Source organism: Parathielavia appendiculata, assembly GCF_033297405.1.
Source record: "Parathielavia appendiculata strain CBS 731.68 unplaced genomic scaffold N657scaffold_6, whole genome shotgun sequence".
Taxonomy (NCBI): Eukaryota; Fungi; Ascomycota; class Sordariomycetes; order Sordariales; family Chaetomiaceae; genus Parathielavia; species Parathielavia appendiculata.
Window position 1 is genome coordinate 337,706 of NW_026944225.1, and position 21,656 is coordinate 359,361.

Sequence of the window (21,656 nt, forward strand, 5' to 3'; positions counted from 1 at the left end):
TTCGGTGGTACATCACTGCGCGCCCACTCTCAGAAACACCGCAATCATGGGTGAGCATCACCGTCGACCTTGCGCTTGCCTCCGCATCACAAGCATCTGGCCCTCCATGTCATCACCTGCTGACCTAGATACACAGCTCCCAAGAAGAAGGAAGTCCAGAAGCTGTCTCTGGGCGATTTTTTGAACGACACCTGTCAGTGCCCCTCCATGCCAAGGCCGCTGCCACCAATTGCCCCCAGTGCCATAGCCTGCTCATGACCCCATGCTGACCCAACTGTATAGCCTTCGGCGGTGGCGGATCATGGGCTGACGAAGTTGAGGACACCTATGGTGAGTACCACCCCGGTTGAAAAGCGTAGTTGCTTTTTCTGCGCCGATATGTTGGCTTCTGGTGTACATTGCAAGCAATTTGCTTTGGGAACAATGATCTGACTGCTGCTAGGCACCCAGCCGCTGCCCCCTTCTGACCGTCGAATGCCCACGTCCTCATATGGCGCAAGCAACGATAGGGGTATGTCTGCTCTGCGTGTATGGTCCAAATCTTGGAATCTGACATCTGTCCTCCCAGGTTACCACTCCCTCCGTGACAATCTTCCCCAGGAGCTCCCGAAGAAGCCTCCTTTCACCGCCCACCTCGGGAACCTGTCCTACGATGCCACAGTCGAGACTGTCACCGAGTTTTTCGAGGACTGCAACGTAGTGAACGTTCGCATCATTGAGGACCGGGAGCAGAATCGGCCTAAAGGTTTCGCATATGCTGAGTTTGCCGACCTTGAGGGTCTCAAGAGTGCCTTGACCCGCGATGGACAGACATTCCAAGGCCGGACAATCCGCATCAAGGTCGCCGATCCCCGTAAGTGCGCCTGGCTTCATCTGCATGTCCATTACCTCGGGTAGCTGACCAAGGCATTTAGCGAGGGGCGGCTTTGAGAGGACCGAGAGCCTCCGTGAACTCGATTGGGGTTCTGCCCGCAAGGGCCCTCTGGCCGATCTCCCTGGCCGTGGCAGTGATCGTCGTGGTTCCGACTTTGGTGAGCGAAGGCGCGAGTTCCAGCCGAGCGATGACGGGAAGGTTCGGGATTTTGGTAACTGGGAGAGGCGTGGCCCACTGTCTCCGCTGCCCCAGAACGAACGGCCTGTGTCTCGCGAAGGATCCCGTTCTCGTACCATGGATACGCGCTCCGAGTCCTTCCGTGGTAACCGGAGAGACGCTCCTGCTGCCGCTTGGGGCCCGGGTGAAGGCCGTCAGGACGGTTCCCGTCCGCCTCGTCGCGAGTTCGCCGACCGTCCGGAGCGTCCTGAGCGTGTGCCTACTGCCGCCGAGAAGGACTTCAACTGGCGTAATAACATGCGTCCCGTTTCCGACGTCAAGTCACCTGGCCAGTCTCGTGAGGGCAGCGAGGCACCTCCTTCGCCAGCTCCGGCCGCTGCTCCCCCTGCTGCTCGGCCGAAGCTGAATTTGGCCAAGCGGACAGTCTCTGAGGCAACTGAGACTGCTGCTGCACCTACCCCTTCCGACTCCAAGGCCAGCCCGTTCGGTGCGGCACGCCCCATCGATACCACTGCCCGGGAACGTGAGGTTGAGGAGAGGCGGAAGAGGGAAAAGGCGGAGGCTGAGGAGAAGGCAAAGCAGGAAAAGCTTGCCAAAGAAGCGGCCGCTAAAGACGCGGCTGAGAAGGCTGCAGCTGAGGCGGCAGCCAAAGCCAAAGAAGAAGAGATAGCCGCAGACGAGGCAAAGGCGGCTCCCAAGGAGGCCACAGCAAAGGAGGGCGGTGCCAAGGAGGGCGCTGTGAACGAGGTCACGAATGAGCAGAAGGTCCCCATCCGAAGCCGTGAGCCACGGGAAGCCCCCAAGTCGCGGGCTGTCGAAAGCGGCAACTGGCGATCGGCATCAGGCGAGCAGCGTGCTCCGTCGCGGGGTGGCCATATCCCCAGCGGTCCCCGCCGTGGCGGCCCCCCGCGCGGTCCTCGTGAGAACACCCGACCTCCTCGTTCAAACGGTCATGGCCCCGCCTCGCAGTCGCAACCACAGTCACCCTCCACCGAGCAGGCGCCGCCGACCCCGACTGTTGATGAGGATGGCTGGACCACCGTCGTCGTTCCAAGCAAGGGCCGGCGGGGACAGAGCAATCGCCCCTGAGCTCGAAACTAACGCATGCTTACACTTGCCCACCCACTCCATCTGGACACTTTGATGTTCACCCAGGGTCTGGCGAGTCTCTTTGGCTTCACCACTGCTCCGACGTGTTCTCCTTTTGCCTCGCTACACCACATCGACATTGTCGAGTCGTTGGCTTGGATAGCCCGGAATCAGCCCATCGGCTTCAACTAAGTTTCCTCGTTCACGTTTCGGAGTCAGCTGGGATTGCTGGGTCGTCCTCTCCTAGCACGCATCACGATCCTCTCAGGCCTCTCAGGATGACGACCTAACTACTCACTCCCTTTGCGTCGCCAGTCAACATATGCCCCACCAGGTGACTGTGGCGGACATGACGGAGCGATATATACCGACATGATTGTTGGAACTCCATGAAACTTACGCTTCTTCACAATTTCCGAGTCATGACATTTATGCACGGCGATGCGGCGAGGGTTTTCTCTACTCTAAAACAAGGGGCGGCTTTCTCAAGGGCTTGTTAACGGCCAGATGATAAGGATACGGAATTTTCTCTTAGTCCTCATGGTGGGTGTTGTACTTGATTTGGGCGAAATCTCGACTTTAAGGGGGGCGGATTGTCAGATAGATATAGGGGGACGGGTAGGAAGGCAGGCTCCCTCCGCATTTCAAAGGATTATGCCTTTTCTTGTCACCATTCGGTCTCTCCCGTAACCTGCCTGCTCGCCCAGCCACGATTGACTTGGGCAGTGCTCGAGACGTCGAGGCGATGACATGCTTTGCGGGCTGGGCTAGAGCGGGAGCTTGGTTGAGTCTGGAGCACGGTAGTCACTCAAGTTCAGCCGAGGAATAGCAAAACTGAATACGATGCAGGTTATGAATCTTTGAAAGTACTTAGTGTGATGAGAGGTCCTTTCGCGTCTCAAAGTGAATCGCAATTGCTAAATTCGAGTTGAACCTGGACTGTACCTGCACAGTCTAGATCTCGCGTAGCTATCAAGTCTGACAAAGGGACCCCTTGAAAACTACCGCTTCAAGGTCTTTTGCTTCTGCGCATCCGTCGCGACGTTCCGGCCCTCCACCAGCAAGCCCTTGCGCCGCCGCACCCCGTCCATGTACCGCTTCGCCACGTTCTCCTTGTCGCCGTACTCGCCCAGGTCCTCGAGGTCGTCCTCGGTGAAGGGCACCCAGAAGGGGTCCTCGTCCAGGATCTCGAACCCGGCAAAGATGAGCTGCGGCTGCGCCGCGCCCGACGTCCGCTTGCGCATGTCGTCGGCGAAACCGAACGACTCGGCCACGGGGAGGAGGGCCTGGATCGTGAAGAAGGGCGTGCCCTCGTTCATGGCCTCGGATTGTACGCGCCCGCGCCGGCGGGTAAGGACGTCATAGACGCGGCCTAAGACTTCGGCTTGAGGGAGGGGAAAGGGAGTGTTAGTAGTGGGTTGGTGGGCCAAAAGGGTGGACGGCGGAAGGGAAGGAAAAAAAACTGCTTACTGGAGGCTTGAATTTCGCACGAGTACATGGCTAGCATCAGGCGCGGCGACCAGTCGAGGAAGGCCTTGTGGATGGCCTGTTGGACTGTTTTGATGACTTCGCCCGTTAGACGGCCCAGATGGTCGCGCGCTAGGATGGCGGCGTCTTCGCTGTCGGTTGTTGTTGAGGAGGAGGAGTGCGTAATAGATACGTCCTCGATGAAGACGGCTATCCCTTGGACCGGCTCGAGGCACAATGGGCCCTGGTGGGTGGCCAGCTGGAAGGCGTAGATAATCTTGTCGGAGAAGTGGTGCGGGTTGATGGATTCGTTGGCGGCCGGGCGGCTGTTGAGATTGGCGGCGGAATTGGGAGAGAAGGCTTTGGGGAAGAATTGGTCTTTGGTGGCGTCGATGAGGATGTTGGGTCCCGTTCTGCGCGGACCAAAGGAGACGATGCGGTCGACGATTCCCTTCCAGGTGTCGAGGCGGCCTTTTTCGCTGTCGAATTGGGATTGGAGTTCTCTGCTGAGCTCCTCGGGGGAGAGAGCTTTGCGGGCTGCGGAGAGCTCGTCGTCGGCCTCGGCAGAGTCCTCTTGGGAAGCACCGTTTTCTGAGCCCAGCCCAGGGGGAGGAGAGTGAGACCCGTCACTGCCTTCCTCGGCAGCCTTGCGATCGGAATACAATTGCTTGACACCAGCCGCATTTTTGACTAGGAAGTCGGTGACGTCTCGGGGCAACGGCCGCACCCGCAAGGTGATAGTTACTTGCTTAGAGCTTGTAACGCCTACAACCACGCCACGGCCGAGTTCCTTGTTGGCAGGAGGGCGCATTTCCTCCGCGCGGACAATGGTTTCCCGGTATGGCACGATTGGAGCACCCGCTTGGATCTCGCAACCTGCAAACCGCTCTCGCAAGTCTGTCAGGCAGCGCTCCAGATGCAGTTCACCGGCAGTCAGTAGGACGTGCTCGCCACTGGCAAACTGCTCATACTCCGCACACGGATCGCTGTGGACGAGTAGATGAAGCCCCTTGATCATCTTGTCCAGGTCGGCCGGGTTGACAGGCTCTAAGGCGACGCGTACGATCGGACGGCCCTGTAAGTTGGCGATGCCTGCCAGGTTGACTGCTCCTTCTAGCTGGCTGCAGAGAGTACCTGATTTGAGGAGATCGCTGTCCTCGAGCCCACGGATGCCAAAGACCACGCCAGCCGGAACGGAGTCAAGGGCCTCCAGATTTCGACCCATCAGCATGTAGAGGGCTGTCACCTTCACCTTCTTGGGTACCGGCTGGACAAACGGGTGAGCTGGTGAGAACTTTGGTGGGATGACGTAGATCTCGTCGCCCACAGATAGCGTGCCGGAGTAGATGCGTGCAAATCCGATCAGGTGCTCCGGCTCCGCCTCCTTCTCGCCATCCTCGGGAACATCTTGTTCTAGCGCCGCCCCAGATAAGGCTGTGGTCAGAGCATCCATATCATTACCGCCATTCATGGTCCCTTGTGCGAGCGCCGCCTCGGCGCGCTTTTTCCTGGCGAGTTCCCGTGCCTCCTCGCCACTCATGGGTCCGCGTCGCTTGTTTTCGGGGAGTTCGCTCTCCTTGACGGATACCATCTTGCTCACGTAGGCTATGACTGGATCTGACGGCGCCTTTCCGAACGAAATGATGGCATCTTTGACTTTGTAATCAATGTGGTCTGCTCCCGGTACGTCTTCCAGCAGCAGCGGGAAGCGCTCAGCCTGCGCTGCCCTTGGGGATGGAAGTGATTCCACGACCGAGACCAACACGGCAACAGAGACGGGGAGCCACGAGGCGAAGACGGTCGTAAGAAGGAGTTTGGGGTCTCGCGAGCGGAGGATATGAGGAGGAATGGTGATATTGAGGGATTTGGTGATCTTCTCGAGGAGGTTGGCGTCGCCCTTTCCGTTGTCGCCGCCAACGGTGGCCTGATAGACGGCCCATATCTGGTCGAGAACCAATTGGACGAAAAGGGGCTTCAAGGGCCGGCCCTTTAGATGCTTGGCCCCAAGCACCTTCTTTGTCTTTGGATCCAGATAAAAATTTCCCCAGAGAACCTTTTCCAAGACATTGCGTTTGATACCCAGTTTCTTTTCGTACAAACTGGCGAATTGCCGTACTGTGAAAGCCCAGCCGTCGATGGCGCTGCCGAAAATGACGTTGTTCTTCTCTGGGGCAAAGTAGAGCTCCTCATCATCTCTCTCGTGAAACTGGAGTTCCCCAGAGTCGGTCAGCTGGTCCGCAACCCTGGCCTCTTTTGCAGCGGCGGCAGCAACGCGAGCCTCCATCCTCTGACGCCAGTTGAGGTCTTCCTCCATGCGTTCGCCCTGGAAGAAGCTGCCCAGCACGGCATTGACCTGCTCGAGAAGCTTGCTTAGATGGATGTATGCCTCCCCCGGTGTCATCTTCAGCTCCGTGACGAGGCGGTCGATTTTGTTGATGACAAGTAGTGGCTTGAGTTTCTCCGTCCAAGTTTGCCTCAGGACTGTGACTGTCTGGCTGCAGACGCCCTCAACTGCATCGACTAGAACAACGGCACCGTCACATAACCGGGAAGCCGTAGAGACCTCACTGCTGAAGTCTATGTGACCAGGCGAGTCGATGAGGTTGATAAGGTATTCTTTTTGCTCCGGGGCGGCCTCAGCGGTTGACCTTCGAAGCATGGAGAAGTAGAGCGAAATGGCTGACGATTCCATGGTGATGCCCCTGAGCTGCTCGTCTGGCCGGGAATCGAGATACCGTATCTTGCCGGCCAATTTTGGTGAGATGATGCCATTTGTAGCGAGGAGGGCGTCGGTCAGTGAGGTTTTGCCGTGATCCTAATCTGTGAGCTTCTGATCTCAAAGTCAACAATACAAGGGCGAAGATATTGTCCACGTACCACATGAGCGAGGATGCAAATCTGTGGAGACTAGTCAGCTTATATTCGTAAAGAAATATCTCTTTTGTTATTTATTTTCTTTATTGGTTCCCTGTTAGGGAAGCCGAGCCCTTACATTTCGTACATCATCGGCGTTTTGCTGGAGCTTTGCCAGCTTCTCTGGACTGACAACGGGCATGTTGGTGGTGTTGGGAGGCGATCAGGGAAGATTATGTGCAAAAGATATTGTTTATCCCAGAGAGTCTGTTGAGGGTATAAAATATACAGATGTGTACTTTGGTAGGGCGGCAAGGGGGGCGCAGGACGTGATGGCGGGGTGATTGTTCGGCCGGACTAACACCTCGATGACAGGAAGTGGGATGTTTGGCGGGGCAATGTCTGAACTTTATCAGAAGACGAGGATGCGGATATAGTGGTATCGTACGGATAGAGTAGGCAAATTATCAGAAGTGGATGCAGTTTAAGGGGCAGGACACGGAGGAGGAAGAGCAGCTTACTTCTCTGGAAGCATCTCAGAGGAACTCACAGATGGTCATTATGAATCATCATGACGGGCGAGACGAAGTTATGCTGGCCTGACCACCTCAGCTGCAGCTTGTGCAGTTTCAGGTTCCATCTTGAGCTACAGATGCAATTAGTGAGGCTTAGCCGCTAAGAGATTTCCATACACCCAAAACCCTAAACCGGTGCGGCATCCTCGAAATTTCACCACTTGGCCCGAGCCCCCCGACCACAAAAATCGAGCCCCACCGAGCAAAGCATTTCTGGGTCTTTGCGACGGCCGAGGACAAGCAAGCCGGCGATAACCAACTGCTCCCCCGTCCACCGAGTTCCTTAACGCTGGATTGCCCCGATCGATTGTCAATATGAGTTACCAGAACGGCATGGCGGCCCCCCGCGCCATTGAGGACGACAGCGATGTCGAGGAGGAGGCCCTTGTCGCCGACTACAGGGAGCAGGTCCAGTACGAGGGCGGTATGGAGGAACTCGACCAGGCCACTCTCGCTCAGCAGGCCGACGAGATCCAGTCTCGCCTAGTTCAGGCCGCCCAGCCGCTGGACTTCCAGGCGACCCTTGAAACCAAGTTTCAGAGCTACGACAATTACTGTGCCCTGTTCCACTACATCCTCAACTCAGACGGGCCCGTGGATCTTGAGCCACCATCGGTAAGTTGCCGGCGCTGCCCCGTCCACTCTGGCCGGGTTACTCATCATGAAACAGTACTACTGGGCGTGGGATGTGATCGACGAGTTCATTTACCAATTCAACACATTCTCCTCGTACCGGGCGCGGATCGCGAGGCAAGCGAACAATGAGGAGGAAGCCCAGATTCTGCGCGACAACCCGAACACGTGGGGTTGCTACAGCGTGCTCAATGTGCTCTACTCCCTGATCCAGAAGTCGCAGATCCTCGAGCAGCTCACGGCTATGAGGCGGAACGAGGACCCCATGGCGGTGGCCGGCCCGTACGGCGCCAAGAACCTCTACCGTATGCTGGGATATTTTTCCATCATCGGACTCCTCCGCGTCCACTGCCTTCTTGGAGACTTCAGCCTCGCGCTTAAGACGCTCGACGACATTGAGCTGAACAAGAAGGCCATGTTCGCCCGTGTCATGGCCGCCCACTTCACCACCTACTACTACGTGGGTTTCTCCTACATGATGATGCGCCGCTACGCCGACGCCATCCGCATGTTCAGCCACATCCTGGTCTACGTCTCGCGGACCAAGAATTTCCAGAAGAACACGCAATACGACTCAATCTCCAAGAAGAACGACCAGATGCTCGCCTTGATCGCCATCTGCGTTGCCTTCCACCCCACCCGCCTGGACGACACCATCCACACCGCCCTGCGCGAGAAATACGGCGACCAGCTGCTCAAGCTGCAGCGCGGCGGCCCTGAATCGCTGCCCATCTTTGAGGAGCTCTTCAGGCATGCCTGCCCCAAGTTCATCTCGCCGGTGCCTCCCGACTTTGACAGGCCCGAGGCCAACATCGATCCCATCGACCACCACCTGTCCGTGTTCATGGAAGAGGTCAAGACCAACATGTGGAGCCCGACCCTCAAGTCGTACCTGCGCCTCTACACCACCATGGACCTGAAGAAGCTGGCTGGCTTCCTCGACGTCAAGCCCGAGGAGCTGCGCTCGTGGCTGCTCGTCAACAAGCAGCGGACGAAGCAGCTGCGCTGGACCGACAACGGACTCCTGGAAGGTGAGCTGGTCAACATTAGCGATCTTGACTATGCGCTGCAGGGGGTAAGTGATGAAGAAATACCTACTTTCGTGTTCGCGCCGAATACTAACCCTATTCGCAGGATATAATTCATATCTCAGAAGCGAAGATGGGCCGCAAGCTGGTTGACTGGTATCTGCGCAACCTCTCGCGCACTTACGCATGAGTTAGACGGGGTTTGCTACGGAAAACGACGTGGATCCTGGCAACAAGACTGGGCGAGAAGGGTTCAGTCTGCTCCTCGCTTTGATCCTTTTAGTCATGTTTGTAATCTTGGGGTTTGGGGAGTCAAGGCTACGCAGTTGCAGCGGCATTGCATATTAGGCGTCGAATGGTCAAAGGGTCAATCTTAGGAGGATGACTTCGATGGCAGGCCGGCGGAAAAGTATTCATGACCGATATCAGAGAAGACTCTTGGCTCTGACGATGCCTCCCCTGAGCTGATGTGTTAGTGGGAGGCTGGTCGCTTCGCATCGAGTCGTAAGTATTTCATTGAGACAATGGGACATGGGGCTGGAGAACTGGAGGATGGGGGGTAGCAAGAGAACGTGAAGGATAGGGTTAGGGGCTGACGTGAAATCGGCGCTTTCAAAGTCAAGGGCGCAATTCCAACCGCTTTACTCACGCAAGACTTGACCTTGACCATGACGAACATGACACCTCCGCCGTCGTCCGCGGAAGGCAGCAGGAGGCCCCGCGTTATTCTACTCAGCTTGCTGGTGTGAGAGTCATCCTACCTTACGTCGGGTAGGAGTATTGGGACCTTGCCGAGCACAACGCAACTTTTTTCTTGTACGGATCCGTACATCCGGTACGATATATTTGAGGCAATTCCACGTTCTCTGTACTCCGTACGTACGTTGGAGCAGCCAATCCCGGTTCCAGACCCCGCAACGGGAAAGCTTCGAAGAGCGCTGCCAAGGACCGATGACAAAGTCCATGTCATCAGAAGCGAAAAACGTATCCGTGGGAAGCCTGGGAATGCCATGGCCCTTGTTCCCCGGTCTTGGGTTGCCCCGGCTTTCGGGCTCGGTTCGGCAGGGTTTGGTCCGAAAGTGAGGCCTCCGACCCGGACTTGTGATGTCGTGTCGACGAACCGGATGTTACGGCTTGTGCTTGGCAATGCACGCACCTGCTTTGTTGCTGTTCGCTGGTTGCTAGTCGATGACGAGATAGTTACAGTGAGTTTTGCATGCATGCAGTTGTGTAGGAATGGATGGTGTTGGGTGGGGTGCAAGCTGCTTTTTCCACAGAGCGGCCGCCTCAGCTTGTTTAGGCCATCAACGTGCGATTGATGCCCCATGCAGGACCTGGAAAGGCTTCAGTCAGGGCCGGGGCATGATGGTGGGGGGAGCTCAAGTGAGATGATGTGAACCTCGGCAGGTGGGTTGTCCAGGTCGAGCTGTGAGAGCCGAGACCCTACTTTGATAGTCTAGTTGATGACCATGAAACTATTTCCGAGATGATATTGCTGTTTTCTGGATCAAAGATCCTAAGAGCCAATGCTATACTTCGACTTCGTTCATCGATAGTTATACCGAAAATCAAATAGTAAATTTATGCCATGGTGTGACTTATGGCAGCTAGCAAACCAAGATAAGTTTTCAATATTGCAGTTCTGATTTCATTCATTTTTTCTCGGTCTCTGTGACTCTCTCTTTCCTGTTAGTATATAATTTTCTTCCCCTTCTTTTCCTCTACTGTCCTAAGTTACCTAGGTTGCTGGGACCCTGCCATATCATGTGCCGCGCTAAGAAACACACCAGGTTTGGGTTGTAGCTAATGACCATGCATGTCTGAGGTGGCTGGTGATACCCTGAGTTGGAGATCTTGCCTTGAAACTGTTTTTGTGCGGCACTCTTTATCAACAGAGATGACGGAGTTACGACGGACCCATACCCAACTTGCTCGGCCTCCAAGCGATGCATGTGAGACAAGAATCGTCTCACCGGTTCCTGTTCTTCACTGGCACTGCAGACCGCCTGGCAATCATCATCCGTCCTTCGCCCTCTTCACGACTCTGACAGGGGCAATTCTTGGGCTCGGCTGGCGAGCAGCAACTCCACCGGTTAGCAGTCCTGGCGGGGCTACGGGACCCGAAACTTGTCTCCTCCAAGACATCAGATTCAGGATACTCAGCTCGAACGGTCGGGCTGGCTGGGAAGGTAAGAGTCTCTGGGGAAAACGAGTTGACGCGCATATGGCCGTCAGAAGGGGTCCAAGGTTCGAAAAAACGGTCCAGACTGTGATCTGTAAGCTTCCTGCAGTTCACCGCGGTTGGGCCAGAGGGTTATCTCTGGCCCAACAGCGGGTTGCCAAGGCTCTCCCGCTTGAAGCTTGGCCTATTGTGTCTCACCGTACCATGTTCCCTGATCGTTGCTGTGTTCTTCTCTGGGTTGCGAGGATAATACCTATCCGGAACGGGCATCGGAACACGGACATTGTTGTGGACGTGTGAATGCAAAGCAAGCTGTGCGAAGTTTGCCTCTTGTCAGTTCTGGGCCACAATTCCCACATCGTGATCGACCTTTTGAAATGCGCTGATCGCCCGCTTCCGGGCCGGACCCCAATCTGAGTCTTTACGAGACATCCTATAGATTGAGACAGACGACAGACGGGAGCGATGGGAAGATGATCAGAAGCTGTTAACGGGACATCAAGGACTGACAGATGTAAAAGACTGAACTCAAGTTGCGGTCCTGGCGGCGGCAACTATATTGATTCTCTTGACCATTGCCGTAGCCGTGGTGCGGCTAAACCCTGTCATGTCAAAGCTTACAAGGGTTCAGAGTAGCATCCGCCCGCTTGCCAAGAGGTAGGGCGAAAAATATGCAGGAAGACTGACATCCTTTCGGAGCTCGAGACGCGATTTCGAAGCATTGCTAGATGGGGGCTCAGGTGCAGCCAAGCTTCGGCTTATTACTGCCAGCTCCCGCCCGCCTGGTTTCATCCTTGACCTTGTTGCTTTTGCTTTGCAACAACGTGCTCGTGCTTGTCCAACAGGTTCGGTTGCTTTGGCCTTGTGCTCCCGTTTTTTGTTTTCTTTCAGGTTTTGATTACGGCCAGAGCCGTCCAAGCTCCCAAAGCTTTGAGCTCCTTGACCCATCGACGCCCCGCGGGAAGCTCCTTCTTCCGGCACTCAACTCAAGACGCCGGGCGAGAGTGTCAACTTGCACCTGCCACCGAACCTCCCCTTTCATCATCATTTCAATTCGGCCTCAACCACGGCGCAACTCGAGTTTGCCGCTCAAATTCCCGACTTTGATACTCCCTGCAACCAATATCGCTATACTCGACAACCGAGCGAACTGTTCGTCGCGGCCCTCGATTCTGTCGCCAACACTCGCTGACACAGGCGCGCCGGCTTCTGCGTTGACTGGCGTCCCAACGTCAGGCTCTTCGAGCACACCCGAACCCGCTTCAAGCTCCATGCATGTTATCGCAGGATAGCCTCTGCTGGCCTCTCCGCGAGGCCGAACAAGCGCTGGCATAGCTTCAGGAGAAAATAAAGAACGACGGCGTAACAAGCATTCCGCCCTACCATGGACAAGACCATTCAAGATGTGAACGAATCAACTTCATCGCCGTCGGCCGCCAAGAGCCCCGACTCTGATGTGTCACCGGGCACGAAAGCACCTTCGGTACCTCCCGATTATTTCACAGCCCAGTCTCTCGCCAACGGCAATTGGAAACGTGATGGACCGCCCCGATCATTTGTGAGGGCATCGACCGATGCTAGCACTGTCACGTTGGCATCCATCTCGGAGGAGTTCCAGTTAGACAGTTCACGGCAGACGTCAAACGACAGCGGCCGCCCTTCTGTTGGACATAGGAAGTCCTCAACCCCGTCTATCACCTTTCGACCGCCGCGTAACCCGTTGCTACCCCAGGGTAACCCGCGAAAGACGGACAACCGACGACTTCGTGAGTCGTCGCCATCTCCTGTGAGGTGAGTGTGGCCATTTATCGTATTCTACCAACTCTCAGCCCATCACCTTTATGCTTCCTCGACTGCAATGCAGATTGAGTGGTGGTGCTCGATGTGGCAAGGGCCCTCGGCTTTGTTGATGATTCTGTCTGCCGAGGAATGCCGCAGGCCCTTTGGCCCGCCTGCTGGGGAGTGCCAGGCGAGTGCCAAGCTGCCATGCAGTACACTAGCTCCAGAAGGGCTCAATAACCCTTCAAGATTCGACGCCCGCTGCCAGCCTTTACTCGTCTCAACATCTCCATGGAGACTTGGCCGGCCGAAAAAAAGCATGCAGCGTCTTTCTAATTTGCAAAGGATGTGATTGGGAGCGGCTTTTCACCTTCATAGTCGCGAGGGTGGTCTGCGGAAACAGCAGCATTCAAGAGGGCGCCATCGGCTCGACTCACGCGAGCTCGCCATGCGTTTCTGAATTGAGACAGATTCAGCGGCAGCCCCGCCGAGCACCTCCAACTTCAACCCCGCCACCCCACCGCTTTGGGCTGGACGATGTCATGCTGCAAGCCAGTTTCGCTAGCTGGAGCGGGCCACCTCGATGCCTTTGTTGTGGCTGTGCCGAAGGTCGAGATCGCCATCGGCCGATGGGCATGTGCAAACATCACGTTTCCCCTCGCCGCAATCACAGCTTTCCCACCAAGTGGCAGCGTTCATGCGCCTCAACTTTAATCTCCTGCACAGCGTCGAGCTTCTTAATTGTCATTCTCCCATTTCGCGAAATTGTTTTAAAACCACAGCTCGTCGCATATTCATATGCCCGATTTAGAATATGGCAACGCTAACCGCAACCCCGCTGCCACCTCACAGGTTCGAACAGCATGTCGGGTTTGACAACCTCCCGGTCGGAGAGGCCACCAAGAACAATCCCTCGTCTTTTACTCTACAAGCGAGGCACCAGGGCTATCATGCGTCACGGAGATCCCGCACCTTTATGATCGGCGTTGACGAGCACACCTACTCCCAGTATGCGCTGGTATGGTTGCTTAACAACATGGTGGACGACGGCGATGAGGTGATTTGCGTGAGGGTCCTGGAGAGCCCTGTGCGGCCCGATAAGAATTACCAAGAAGATGCGAAGAGGTTGTTGGAAACTATCAAATCCAAGAACGAGCTCAACAAAGCGATCAGTATTGTGCTGGAGTATTCGGTGGGGAAGCTTCATGACACATTCCGGCAGTTGGTGAGTGTTTTTAGCGGTGGAAGGTGGTTGTCGGTCTAATTGCTAACCAACACTGATATTAGCTCGGGATTTACAACCCCTCCATGCTCGTAGTCGGCACTAAGGGACGGACGCTGGGAGGATTGCAGGGGTTGATGAATGCGCGAAACTCATTCTCAAAGTACTGCCTGCAATACAGCCCTATTCCGGTCGTTGTTGTTCGGCCAGACGACAAGCGACTTAAGAAGAAGGAGAAGCGGTCACAGGATCCGACTCGACAGAGCTATGCTGCCATGCTGGCTTACAATGCCGGCAAGCACGAGGCGGACAGCGAGGCAAGCAGCGTTTACGAGTTTGAGAAGGGAATATCGCCCGACGAAGAAGCGCATCGAGTCGCCGCAGCCATTGGGCTCCCTGCGAGGTTCGATCCGACCATAAAAGCATACAATCCCCGCGATTCACTCCGCGATTCGCATCGTCGGCGGTCTTCGCCGTCGACAGCTGCTTCAGGAAGATCGACATCCCTTTCTCCGCCTCCGATGCCCCTTCCAGGCGAGAGCGGCGACGAGGAAAGCGGCGACGAGGACGACGAGTTTGAAGTTGAGGCTGTCTCGGCTCGCCAGATTACGCCCGGTGTACGCAAAAATTCGGGGCTCGAGGAGCAGAAGGAGCGACTCCACGCTATGGAGGTTGGAGAAGCAGCTGCGCTGCTCAAGTCTGGAAAATCGAAAGAGGTGGAAGAGGACGACGATGACGATGAGTCGCAGGAGCGGACGGCGGAAGACGCTGCCAAATCATAGTGGCATGTTCTTTTGGGCCCCAGCGTGCTTGTTTCTCGGGACTGAGGGGTAGGTTTCTTTGCGGCCCGTTTGTGTTTCGGTGCAGGGGGGGCGTTACAGGCGCATATTGGGATGCTCAGACGAAACGGCAACATGGTTAGACAAGTTTCGATGTCCTCATAGGCAGTGACTTGGAGGACCCTGATGATAGTTACCTATCTTCACTCATCGTTCTGGTTGGGTCGGGATCGATCCGGGGAGGGGAGTTGAAGATCTTGTACTGTACGGCACGGGGTTGGCGGCAGTGTCCAGCGATGTTTTCTGTAACCAGGTACATTAATAGGACAGCTTTCCGACAAGAATGTCTCGCCTTGGATATGTTTGCGCAGCTTTGCCAGCTAAGTCGCACCCGTGTTACGCAAGGACTGCCTGACGTCAGGTTTGAAGGGAAGGGTGAGAGGACATGGCGCTGCAAGGGCCAAACAGGGGTTATTTGCGGGACGGCTTGTGGGGTGCTTAGCGTTGGATCGGTAAGGTGGTCCAAGCTCGATTCCCAGGCCCTTGCTGGGATCCGGGGTCACTTTTAGCGCTGTCAACTCAAGCTCTCCCTCCTACTTCACTTCCAGCAACCAACCAGTGACAGACCACAGACTTGGGCTCAACTCGGACCATGACACGAGAGTCTCGCATCCCATAGCACCTGAACGCCTTTGTCTCGGGCACGAACTTACTGTATTATGCTATCGCCATTTGACCGCACCGACAACGCTGCACATTCAACCTCGACTTGGGCCCTCTTCTCTCACCACCGTCAACATAAAAGAAACCCACAATGCCACCACCCTCCGCCAATAACCATGACAGGGAATCCGCCTCATGCGGGCCCTCTTGCGCCCCGACATCGCCTTCCTCCCTCTTCGCAACAACCCTAGCCCTCACACCGGTCCTAGCAACCTTTTTCCTCGTCGCGTCCTTCTCCCTGACCCGCCTCTTCCCGCGCCTCGCCCGCCTGCAACAGCAGCAGCCACAGCTTCATTCCTCCTCCTCGTCCTCGTCACAACAATACGGTCCCGGGATATTAAGCCTCGACGACGGACAAGACCACTTCCTGCCCTCGTCCGCCCCGCCGTCGCTGCGCCAGGCGCACGCCGAGCAGGCGGCGCGGTCGCCGCGGCATAGGATGGCGGCGGTCGCGTTTGCGGTTACGGTGGGGTTGGCGGCAGTTCTGGCGGAGCTGATACTAGCCGAGATTCTCGAGGTGGAGGGCCTGGTGCTGGGCCAGAGGGCCAGGGCGGTCGGGTTGAGGTTCACTGTGCCGACGCTGATGGTTATGCTGGTGGGCGTGGTGCCGTTTATCGAGGTGCAGAGTGTGCTTGCTTCGAGGGGGTGGCGGTTTGGGCGGGATGGTAAGGGGAGGGTTGTCTCGAGGGCTGCGTGGGGCTTGCAGGGGGTGGTGTTTTCGGGGTGGTTGATGGGGTTCTGGTTTGTGGGGAGGGCGGTTACGGCGCTGGAAAGGGGGTCGGTGGGAGGGGAGGAGCAGATGTGGCTGTTGGCAGGTATGGCTAGTGTGAAGGGGGGTGACGGGGGGTTTGACAGTACTGCGATGACGATCGGGAGGGCGGAGATCGGGAGAGGGGTGTTCGGCGGCGGGGCAGGGGATGGTGGGCTGTCGAGGGCCTGTTTGGAGAGGATTGGGGTGATAGGAATTTCGTTGATGGCATTGCTCTCTGGGTTTGCCAGCGTGTCGAGTCCGTGGCATACGTTTGTCGATGACAGGATGTATCGGAAACGGCCGATCACAGACGCTGATATTGCGAGGAAGCAGGCGGGCCTGGATGCGACGAGCGAGTTGCTGCTCACCAAGCGGCACCGCTTAAGATCGCTGCAGAGGAAGGCACAAGCGGCGGCAGAGGGGATAGGAAGCGGAACCCCCCATGGTGTGTCAGCAGGCGGGGGTGGGCTGATGGGAAAAGTCTTTGGTTCTCTGAAGAATATGGCTGGCGGCGGAGAGGCTGCCGAGATCAAGGCACTCCAGGTAGAGATTTCGGGCCTCGAGACCATGGAAGCAAACCTCGCCGCATCCCTGTCCTCGCTCAAGTCGCGTCAAGCCGCCCACGCGCTGGATGGTACCGCCCTTGGCCGCCTGCTGACGATCCCGCGCTACATCTTTGCCAGCTACTGCGTTTACCGCATCCTCGCTACGACCCTCACCACCTTCCGACGCATGTACTACCCCTCAGCCTCGTTCTCCTCCTCAGACCCCATCAACCGTTTCCTCGGCTTGCTGGCCAAGCACTGGGATCCCAAACTCGACCAAATCGCTTGGGCACGCCAGATCTCGTTCTTGCTGTCCGGCGTCATTCTCGCCGCCAGCGCAAACTCGGTGTTGCAGACTTTCCGGCTGTTTTCCAAATGGGCGCCAGGGCTGCTCCAGCAGGCGCAGGCGAACCTGGCGCTGCTGGTTGGGCAAGTCGCGGCGACGTATGTCATCAGTGCCGCCCTGCTCATGAGGAGTAACTTGCCGAGAGACGTAGGACGAACCGTTGGGGACGCGCTGGAGAGCGCTCTGGAGCCCGTGTTTGTGGACCGCTGGTTCGAAGGGTGGTTTCTGCTTGCGAGCGCTGGGACTGCGGCGGGGATCTGGGTGGGAAGGAAGTTTAGCAGTGGGTATGGGGAAGATTGGGACGAATTTGCTGGGGAGGAGATGGGGCAGAAGCGGTCCTGATGTTGTTTTGTACAGAGCTGCTCCTCTCCTCTCAGAAGTGTATATATTCTTTCTTGTAAAATACCCCAACATTGCTGCTTTGTCCAGCGTGGAGTTGGAGTGCGTTGTTGTCCTTTCTTTGGAGGTTGTTCGTCAATGTTCTGGCATTGACCAGGAATGGATGAAGCGAGGCATCTTTCAGATTCGACGTACTAAGGAGACACTGCTTTGGTTGGTCCAGTAATGCTTCACTATATGGTCAAGAGAACCCTGATGGTGGGATGTTCTCTGCTTGCCGATTATCGCCGAATGCTGCTATACAGTCCATCCCGTCTGTCCGTCTGGTTACTAGCAGGTGGCCTAAGAAAACAACGTTACATTAAGATGTTCAACTGCTTCTTTCATTTTCTTTCTCTTTCTCCCCTTTCTCTCTTTATATCATTCTCTCATTCTTTTGACTTCACTCCTCATTTGTATCTTCCTACCCCTCCCCAGCAAACAAGTTAGACCTGGGCTGTATATCGACAAACTGGAACCTGAATGGTGTTTTTAGGTATGTACTTGAGCTTTGGTGTTGATGGCGGGGTGTAACCAATCCCCTTGCCTGCTGAAAGTGGCTAACTCCACTTGAGTCCCTGCAAGTAGTGGCGCGTTGGCGTGGGCTCCCGCTGTGGGTTCGTGAGCGGACCAATCATCCCTGTGTCAGGGGCTCATCTGGGGCTTGTCTCAAACGCCAGCCTTGTTTCGTTTCGAACCACCTGCTCCTCCAGTCCAACCACAAGGACTCCTTTGGTCACCAGAAGACGGACTAGGTCAACGCCGCTGCTCTGTCGACGCCTGTTTCTGTGTGCCCAAGCGTGACATTGAAACGCGGAGAATGCAGGGCACACACGTGTGGTGACAGGTCGCCGCCGAATCATGGCTTTTGACTGGCGAACAAGTCACCGCAGAGCCCCTTCAAAGTCATCTGGGGAACCGCAGCGAATCTCCCTGGGCCCGAGGGAGTCGGATGCCCGAGGAGGGTCATTTGTACTTGCAGCAAGTGTTGCAACGAGCATTTTAAGAATCGGATCGCTCAACTTCTGACTTGAGCTCCTTTGTGAAATGTCTGCGATGGAGAGAGAGCCTCGTCCGTAGCTCCGAGTGAGCCCCTCCAACAGCCCACCCGTCGGCTCGTTGCCGCATATTTCGAAATTATTTTCCCCCCTCTCTTTATCTTCCGTTTGCTATTGTTGTTTTTTTGAATAATCCACCACACGAAGCTGTGCTTCCTTTAATTCTTCTATTCGTGCTTGGTTGTTTGCGAGCGCAACTGGCCGCTTTTCGTTCGACCACACCATCACCGTCACACCCGATCTTCTCTTTTGCCACTCATCAACCTTCCTGCATGCGATCGGTTGCCTCGCTTCTCCTGCGCAACCGCGGTTATATAGAGCGACACCTCTTCGCCCACGGCACGTGCGAAGAGTCCACGGGACCACCACCTCAAACCTCCACCATCGGGTTGTTGATTGAGCAGTCTATCGGAGCTCCATTCCCAGGGCAGCCCTTTTCAGCATCATTGGTCGCCCCTTCACTCGCGTGCAAGGCAATCACGGTTACCCGACCGATCGGATCTCCCGCTGTCACAGCCCTCTGACACAGCCCACGTTTCGGGTAGTCACATACCGAGCAAATCGCTCCACCTGCTCGACGAGGACGTACCCGGCTTTCAGATTTGCCACGACGTTCCAGATCACTTCAACGTGACCACTAGGGGAAAGGAGGGAGCCAGCGATCTGTCGACTGTCTCATCCCGGAGAGGACCATTGGGGGTCAACGGTTGGAGACTGAGCTCACACTCACTCCTTGATCTAGCCCCTTTATCCTACAACAAACGTACCTGCCTTGCGGGTTGTGGAGGCCCTTCGCCATGGCAAGTCACGATAGGCGGCAATCGTCGAGATGGGTCGGATTACTGTCCATGATGGCTTCAACGACCTCGGCCCTGTCACTCACCAGTTTTCAACCCATCACCGCGACGACAGTCCACCTCGGCTGTATCCTGGCCTATAACTACCAAATTTCCGGCTGCACCATAGCCGATTTTACGCGTGGGAATACATGCTCGGTAGCATGTGTGAAGAGTCTCATCAAAATCCAGTATGCTGTACAGGCAGCCTGCCCCAACGTCAACGTAGACGCGGCATCAGTACTAGGGCAGGCCTTGCTGGGCAATCTGGTGGATTTGGTTTGCTCAGGTACCTCTTCCGACGCTCCAACCTCAACCTCAAAATCAAGCCTAAGATCGACCCCGAGTCACACCACCATCACCATCACGCGGACCTCAAGCAGGCCGGTGCTCACTCTCACCCCAGTTCGGCCCACATCGACGACGACTCCCGCTGCAGCGACGACGACGGAGACAGAAGAGCCTCAGACGTCCACCACGGAGACAGAGACAGAAGAACCGGAGACTTCCACTTCCACTTTCTCTTTGACCACCGCTCTTGATACTTCGATCTCGACCTCCGCCCAATTCTCCCCAACGACGAGCGCATCACCTCCATCTTCGTCCTCTTCAAGCTCTTCGACCATCACTGCATCTCCCGAGCCGACGACTGAAGACTCGTCGGGCGGCGGGAGCCCCTTTGACGTTGCAAGCAGCGACTCGCGACAGCTTACTTCTTGCTGGCCGCAGACGGTGGCCGTTGCAGTGGGGTTGAGCCTATTACTTCTGCACTAGGCCTGTCTGTGCGGAGGAGAGCTGCTGTGCTCTAAGCGCGCGAAAGGAGCGAATGGCTTGGCATGGGGCTGCATGGTGGATCTAATGAGATATGGGCGCACGACTTAGGGTTTTAAGACTCTGAGGGGAGTGAACAGGAATTACAACGGTCATTTGTCGTTGGGCAGCCATATTATGGAATACCGGGTCGGTCATGATGACAGAGGGCCCAACCATTGCATAAAGGAGCCGCACTTGGACAATGGATGGGATATGCATTTCTTTTAGAGACGCCCGTTAGACGATGGGAGGAGGGAACGCTCTTATGCTCGTTATTGGGGTTTAGCATTGACAGAGGGAATTGTTTGTAATTCAATGATACCACATGCGTTTCGATACGAGGGTCGTCTATCCTGAGGAATAGAAGACAAGTATCTACAAGTTTGGCAGTGGGACACATACCGGCTCCAAACCGCTCGACACCCTTGATCTTCACGCCGTTCTAGCAGCTCCAAAATACCCTCCCGCCGATTTAGCTTGCTAATTGCCCTCATCGCTTCTTGCATAGAAAATCGTTTCTCAGCTTATCCCCACCTTCCATCACATGACAGTTTCCTCAAGCCGTAGATGCCCACAGATCCCTCATTTGAATAACCCCCGGAATACTCGCCAGCAACCCGACCGTTGTCTCGCTGACCAGGCCCTTGTCGCTGCCCCAATGCAGCGTCAGCGGCGCCCAAGCGAGCTGCCGCGCCGCGTTCTTGGCCCACTGGCTCTTCTCCCGCGCCGTCCTGGCCCGGAACTCGGGCCCGAACCGCGCCGCCGCCAGTCGGCCCAGCTCGATACCCACGTAGGCGGCCCAGAACCGCGCGCTCCACTTGTACGCCTTGCCCTGCTGCGCCGGCGTCCACGACAGGACCCCGCGCGAGGAGAGGTAGGCGCCGTTTTCCAGGGATTGGAAGATTACGCAGAGCGCCAGGCGGACGTACTCGAGGAGGGTGCCGAGTTTGCCCGGTGCTGGAGGGGGGGGGAGTTCCTTTTCGCTGGGTTGCTTGGAGGAGTTGGAGGAGGAGGAGGAAAAGGTGGCGCGGACGAGGCGGCGCGCCCAAAAGTACATGCCCAGCAGCGCCCAGAGGCGCAGAATCATGCGGGCTTCGCTGAGGAGGGAGGAGAGGGCGGAGAGCCGCTTAGAGAGGACGAGCGCCAGGGCGGCGGCCGCCGGGAGGGCCGTCTTGCCGCCCGTGGCGGCGGTGGCGGCGGCCGGGGAGGAGAAGACGACGGTGGTGCCGCGGGGGAGCGAGCCCACGAGAGCGATCCACTCGCGGGCCGAGCGCCGCAGGGCGGACTGCGAGAGGGACGAGAGGACCGAGGCGCCGAGCTTAGAGGTGTAGCAGAGGAAGAGCATCACTGTGTCGATGCCGGACGGGGTGGAGAGGCACTTGTCGAGACGGGTTAGGAAGGCGTCGACGTTGGAGGGCAGGGCGGCCATCAGGGCGCCGAGCGGGAGAGGTTGGCGCTTTGGGGTCCTGGAGGGCGGCGCCGAGGACGGGATCGGCTCGCCCGAGGGCAGGTCGGCGACCGGCGCCGCAACAGGCACCTCCGGGTCCG

At 56.6% G+C, this 21,656-nt stretch overlaps 10 protein-coding genes across 10 annotated transcripts; 7 read left to right on the plus strand and 3 right to left on the minus strand.

Annotated features, from left to right (window-relative positions):
• Positions 1 to 46: 46 nt before the first annotated feature.
• Positions 47 to 2,140, plus strand: N657DRAFT_633822 (uncharacterized protein; the record flags this gene model as incomplete). The annotated part of the gene is made up of 6 exons (XM_062791238.1): positions 47 to 50; positions 137 to 193; positions 283 to 330; positions 443 to 511; positions 569 to 853; positions 915 to 2,140. The coding sequence occupies 6 exons, from the start codon at positions 47 to 49 to the stop codon at positions 2,138 to 2,140; spliced, it is 1,689 nt and encodes a 562-aa protein (XP_062647336.1).
• Positions 2,141 to 2,986: 846 nt separating this feature from the next.
• N657DRAFT_645149 (P-loop containing nucleoside triphosphate hydrolase protein) lies at positions 2,987 to 7,027 on the minus strand. The gene is made up of 4 exons (XM_062792892.1): positions 6,600 to 7,027; positions 6,485 to 6,505; positions 3,611 to 6,422; positions 2,987 to 3,524 (listed from the first exon to the last, which is right to left on the minus strand). Exons 1-4 carry the CDS (start codon positions 6,660 to 6,662, stop codon positions 3,142 to 3,144), a joined length of 3,279 nt encoding a protein of 1,092 aa, XP_062647337.1. The 5' UTR covers positions 6,663 to 7,027; the 3' UTR covers positions 2,987 to 3,141.
• Positions 7,028 to 7,350: 323 nt separating this feature from the next.
• N657DRAFT_655969 (uncharacterized protein) lies at positions 7,351 to 8,886 on the plus strand (the record flags this gene model as incomplete). The annotated part of the gene is made up of 3 exons (XM_062794650.1): positions 7,351 to 7,650; positions 7,706 to 8,743; positions 8,803 to 8,886. 3 exons carry the CDS (start codon positions 7,351 to 7,353, stop codon positions 8,884 to 8,886), a joined length of 1,422 nt encoding a protein of 473 aa, XP_062647338.1.
• A 563-nt stretch (positions 8,887 to 9,449) lies between these two features.
• Positions 9,450 to 9,849, minus strand: N657DRAFT_645151 (uncharacterized protein; the record flags this gene model as incomplete). The annotated part of the gene is made up of 1 exon (XM_062792893.1): positions 9,450 to 9,849. A coding segment is annotated over exon 1 (250 nt), but the record flags the coding sequence as incomplete, so codon positions are not given.
• A 414-nt stretch (positions 9,850 to 10,263) lies between these two features.
• Positions 10,264 to 11,406, plus strand: N657DRAFT_415444 (uncharacterized protein). The gene has a single exon (XM_062787259.1). It carries the CDS (start codon positions 10,513 to 10,515, stop codon positions 11,176 to 11,178), a length of 666 nt encoding a protein of 221 aa, XP_062647340.1. The 5' UTR covers positions 10,264 to 10,512; the 3' UTR covers positions 11,179 to 11,406.
• A 2,065-nt stretch (positions 11,407 to 13,471) lies between these two features.
• Positions 13,472 to 14,661, plus strand: N657DRAFT_572333 (uncharacterized protein; the record flags this gene model as incomplete). The annotated part of the gene is made up of 2 exons (XM_062788883.1): positions 13,472 to 13,882; positions 13,945 to 14,661. The coding sequence occupies 2 exons, from the start codon at positions 13,472 to 13,474 to the stop codon at positions 14,659 to 14,661; spliced, it is 1,128 nt and encodes a 375-aa protein (XP_062647341.1).
• A 594-nt stretch (positions 14,662 to 15,255) lies between these two features.
• Positions 15,256 to 17,546, plus strand: N657DRAFT_671692 (uncharacterized protein). The gene is made up of 2 exons (XM_062795603.1): positions 15,256 to 16,046; positions 16,344 to 17,546. Exons 1-2 carry the CDS (start codon positions 15,473 to 15,475, stop codon positions 17,363 to 17,365), a joined length of 1,596 nt encoding a protein of 531 aa, XP_062647342.1. The 5' UTR covers positions 15,256 to 15,472; the 3' UTR covers positions 17,366 to 17,546.
• On the plus strand, positions 17,477 to 17,952 carry N657DRAFT_415869 (uncharacterized protein). The gene has a single exon (XM_062787261.1). It carries the CDS (start codon positions 17,588 to 17,590, stop codon positions 17,849 to 17,851), a length of 264 nt encoding a protein of 87 aa, XP_062647343.1. The 5' UTR covers positions 17,477 to 17,587; the 3' UTR covers positions 17,852 to 17,952.
• A 1,168-nt stretch (positions 17,953 to 19,120) lies between these two features.
• Positions 19,121 to 20,367, plus strand: N657DRAFT_415882 (uncharacterized protein). The gene is made up of 2 exons (XM_062787262.1): positions 19,121 to 19,584; positions 19,702 to 20,367. Exons 1-2 carry the CDS (start codon positions 19,257 to 19,259, stop codon positions 20,067 to 20,069), a joined length of 696 nt encoding a protein of 231 aa, XP_062647344.1. The 5' UTR covers positions 19,121 to 19,256; the 3' UTR covers positions 20,070 to 20,367.
• Positions 20,368 to 20,664: 297 nt separating this feature from the next.
• N657DRAFT_534523 (uncharacterized protein) lies at positions 20,665 to 21,594 on the minus strand (the record flags this gene model as incomplete). The annotated part of the gene is made up of 1 exon (XM_062787766.1): positions 20,665 to 21,594. A coding segment is annotated over one exon (930 nt), but the record flags the coding sequence as incomplete, so codon positions are not given.
• Between the last annotated feature and the right edge of the window lie 62 nt (positions 21,595 to 21,656).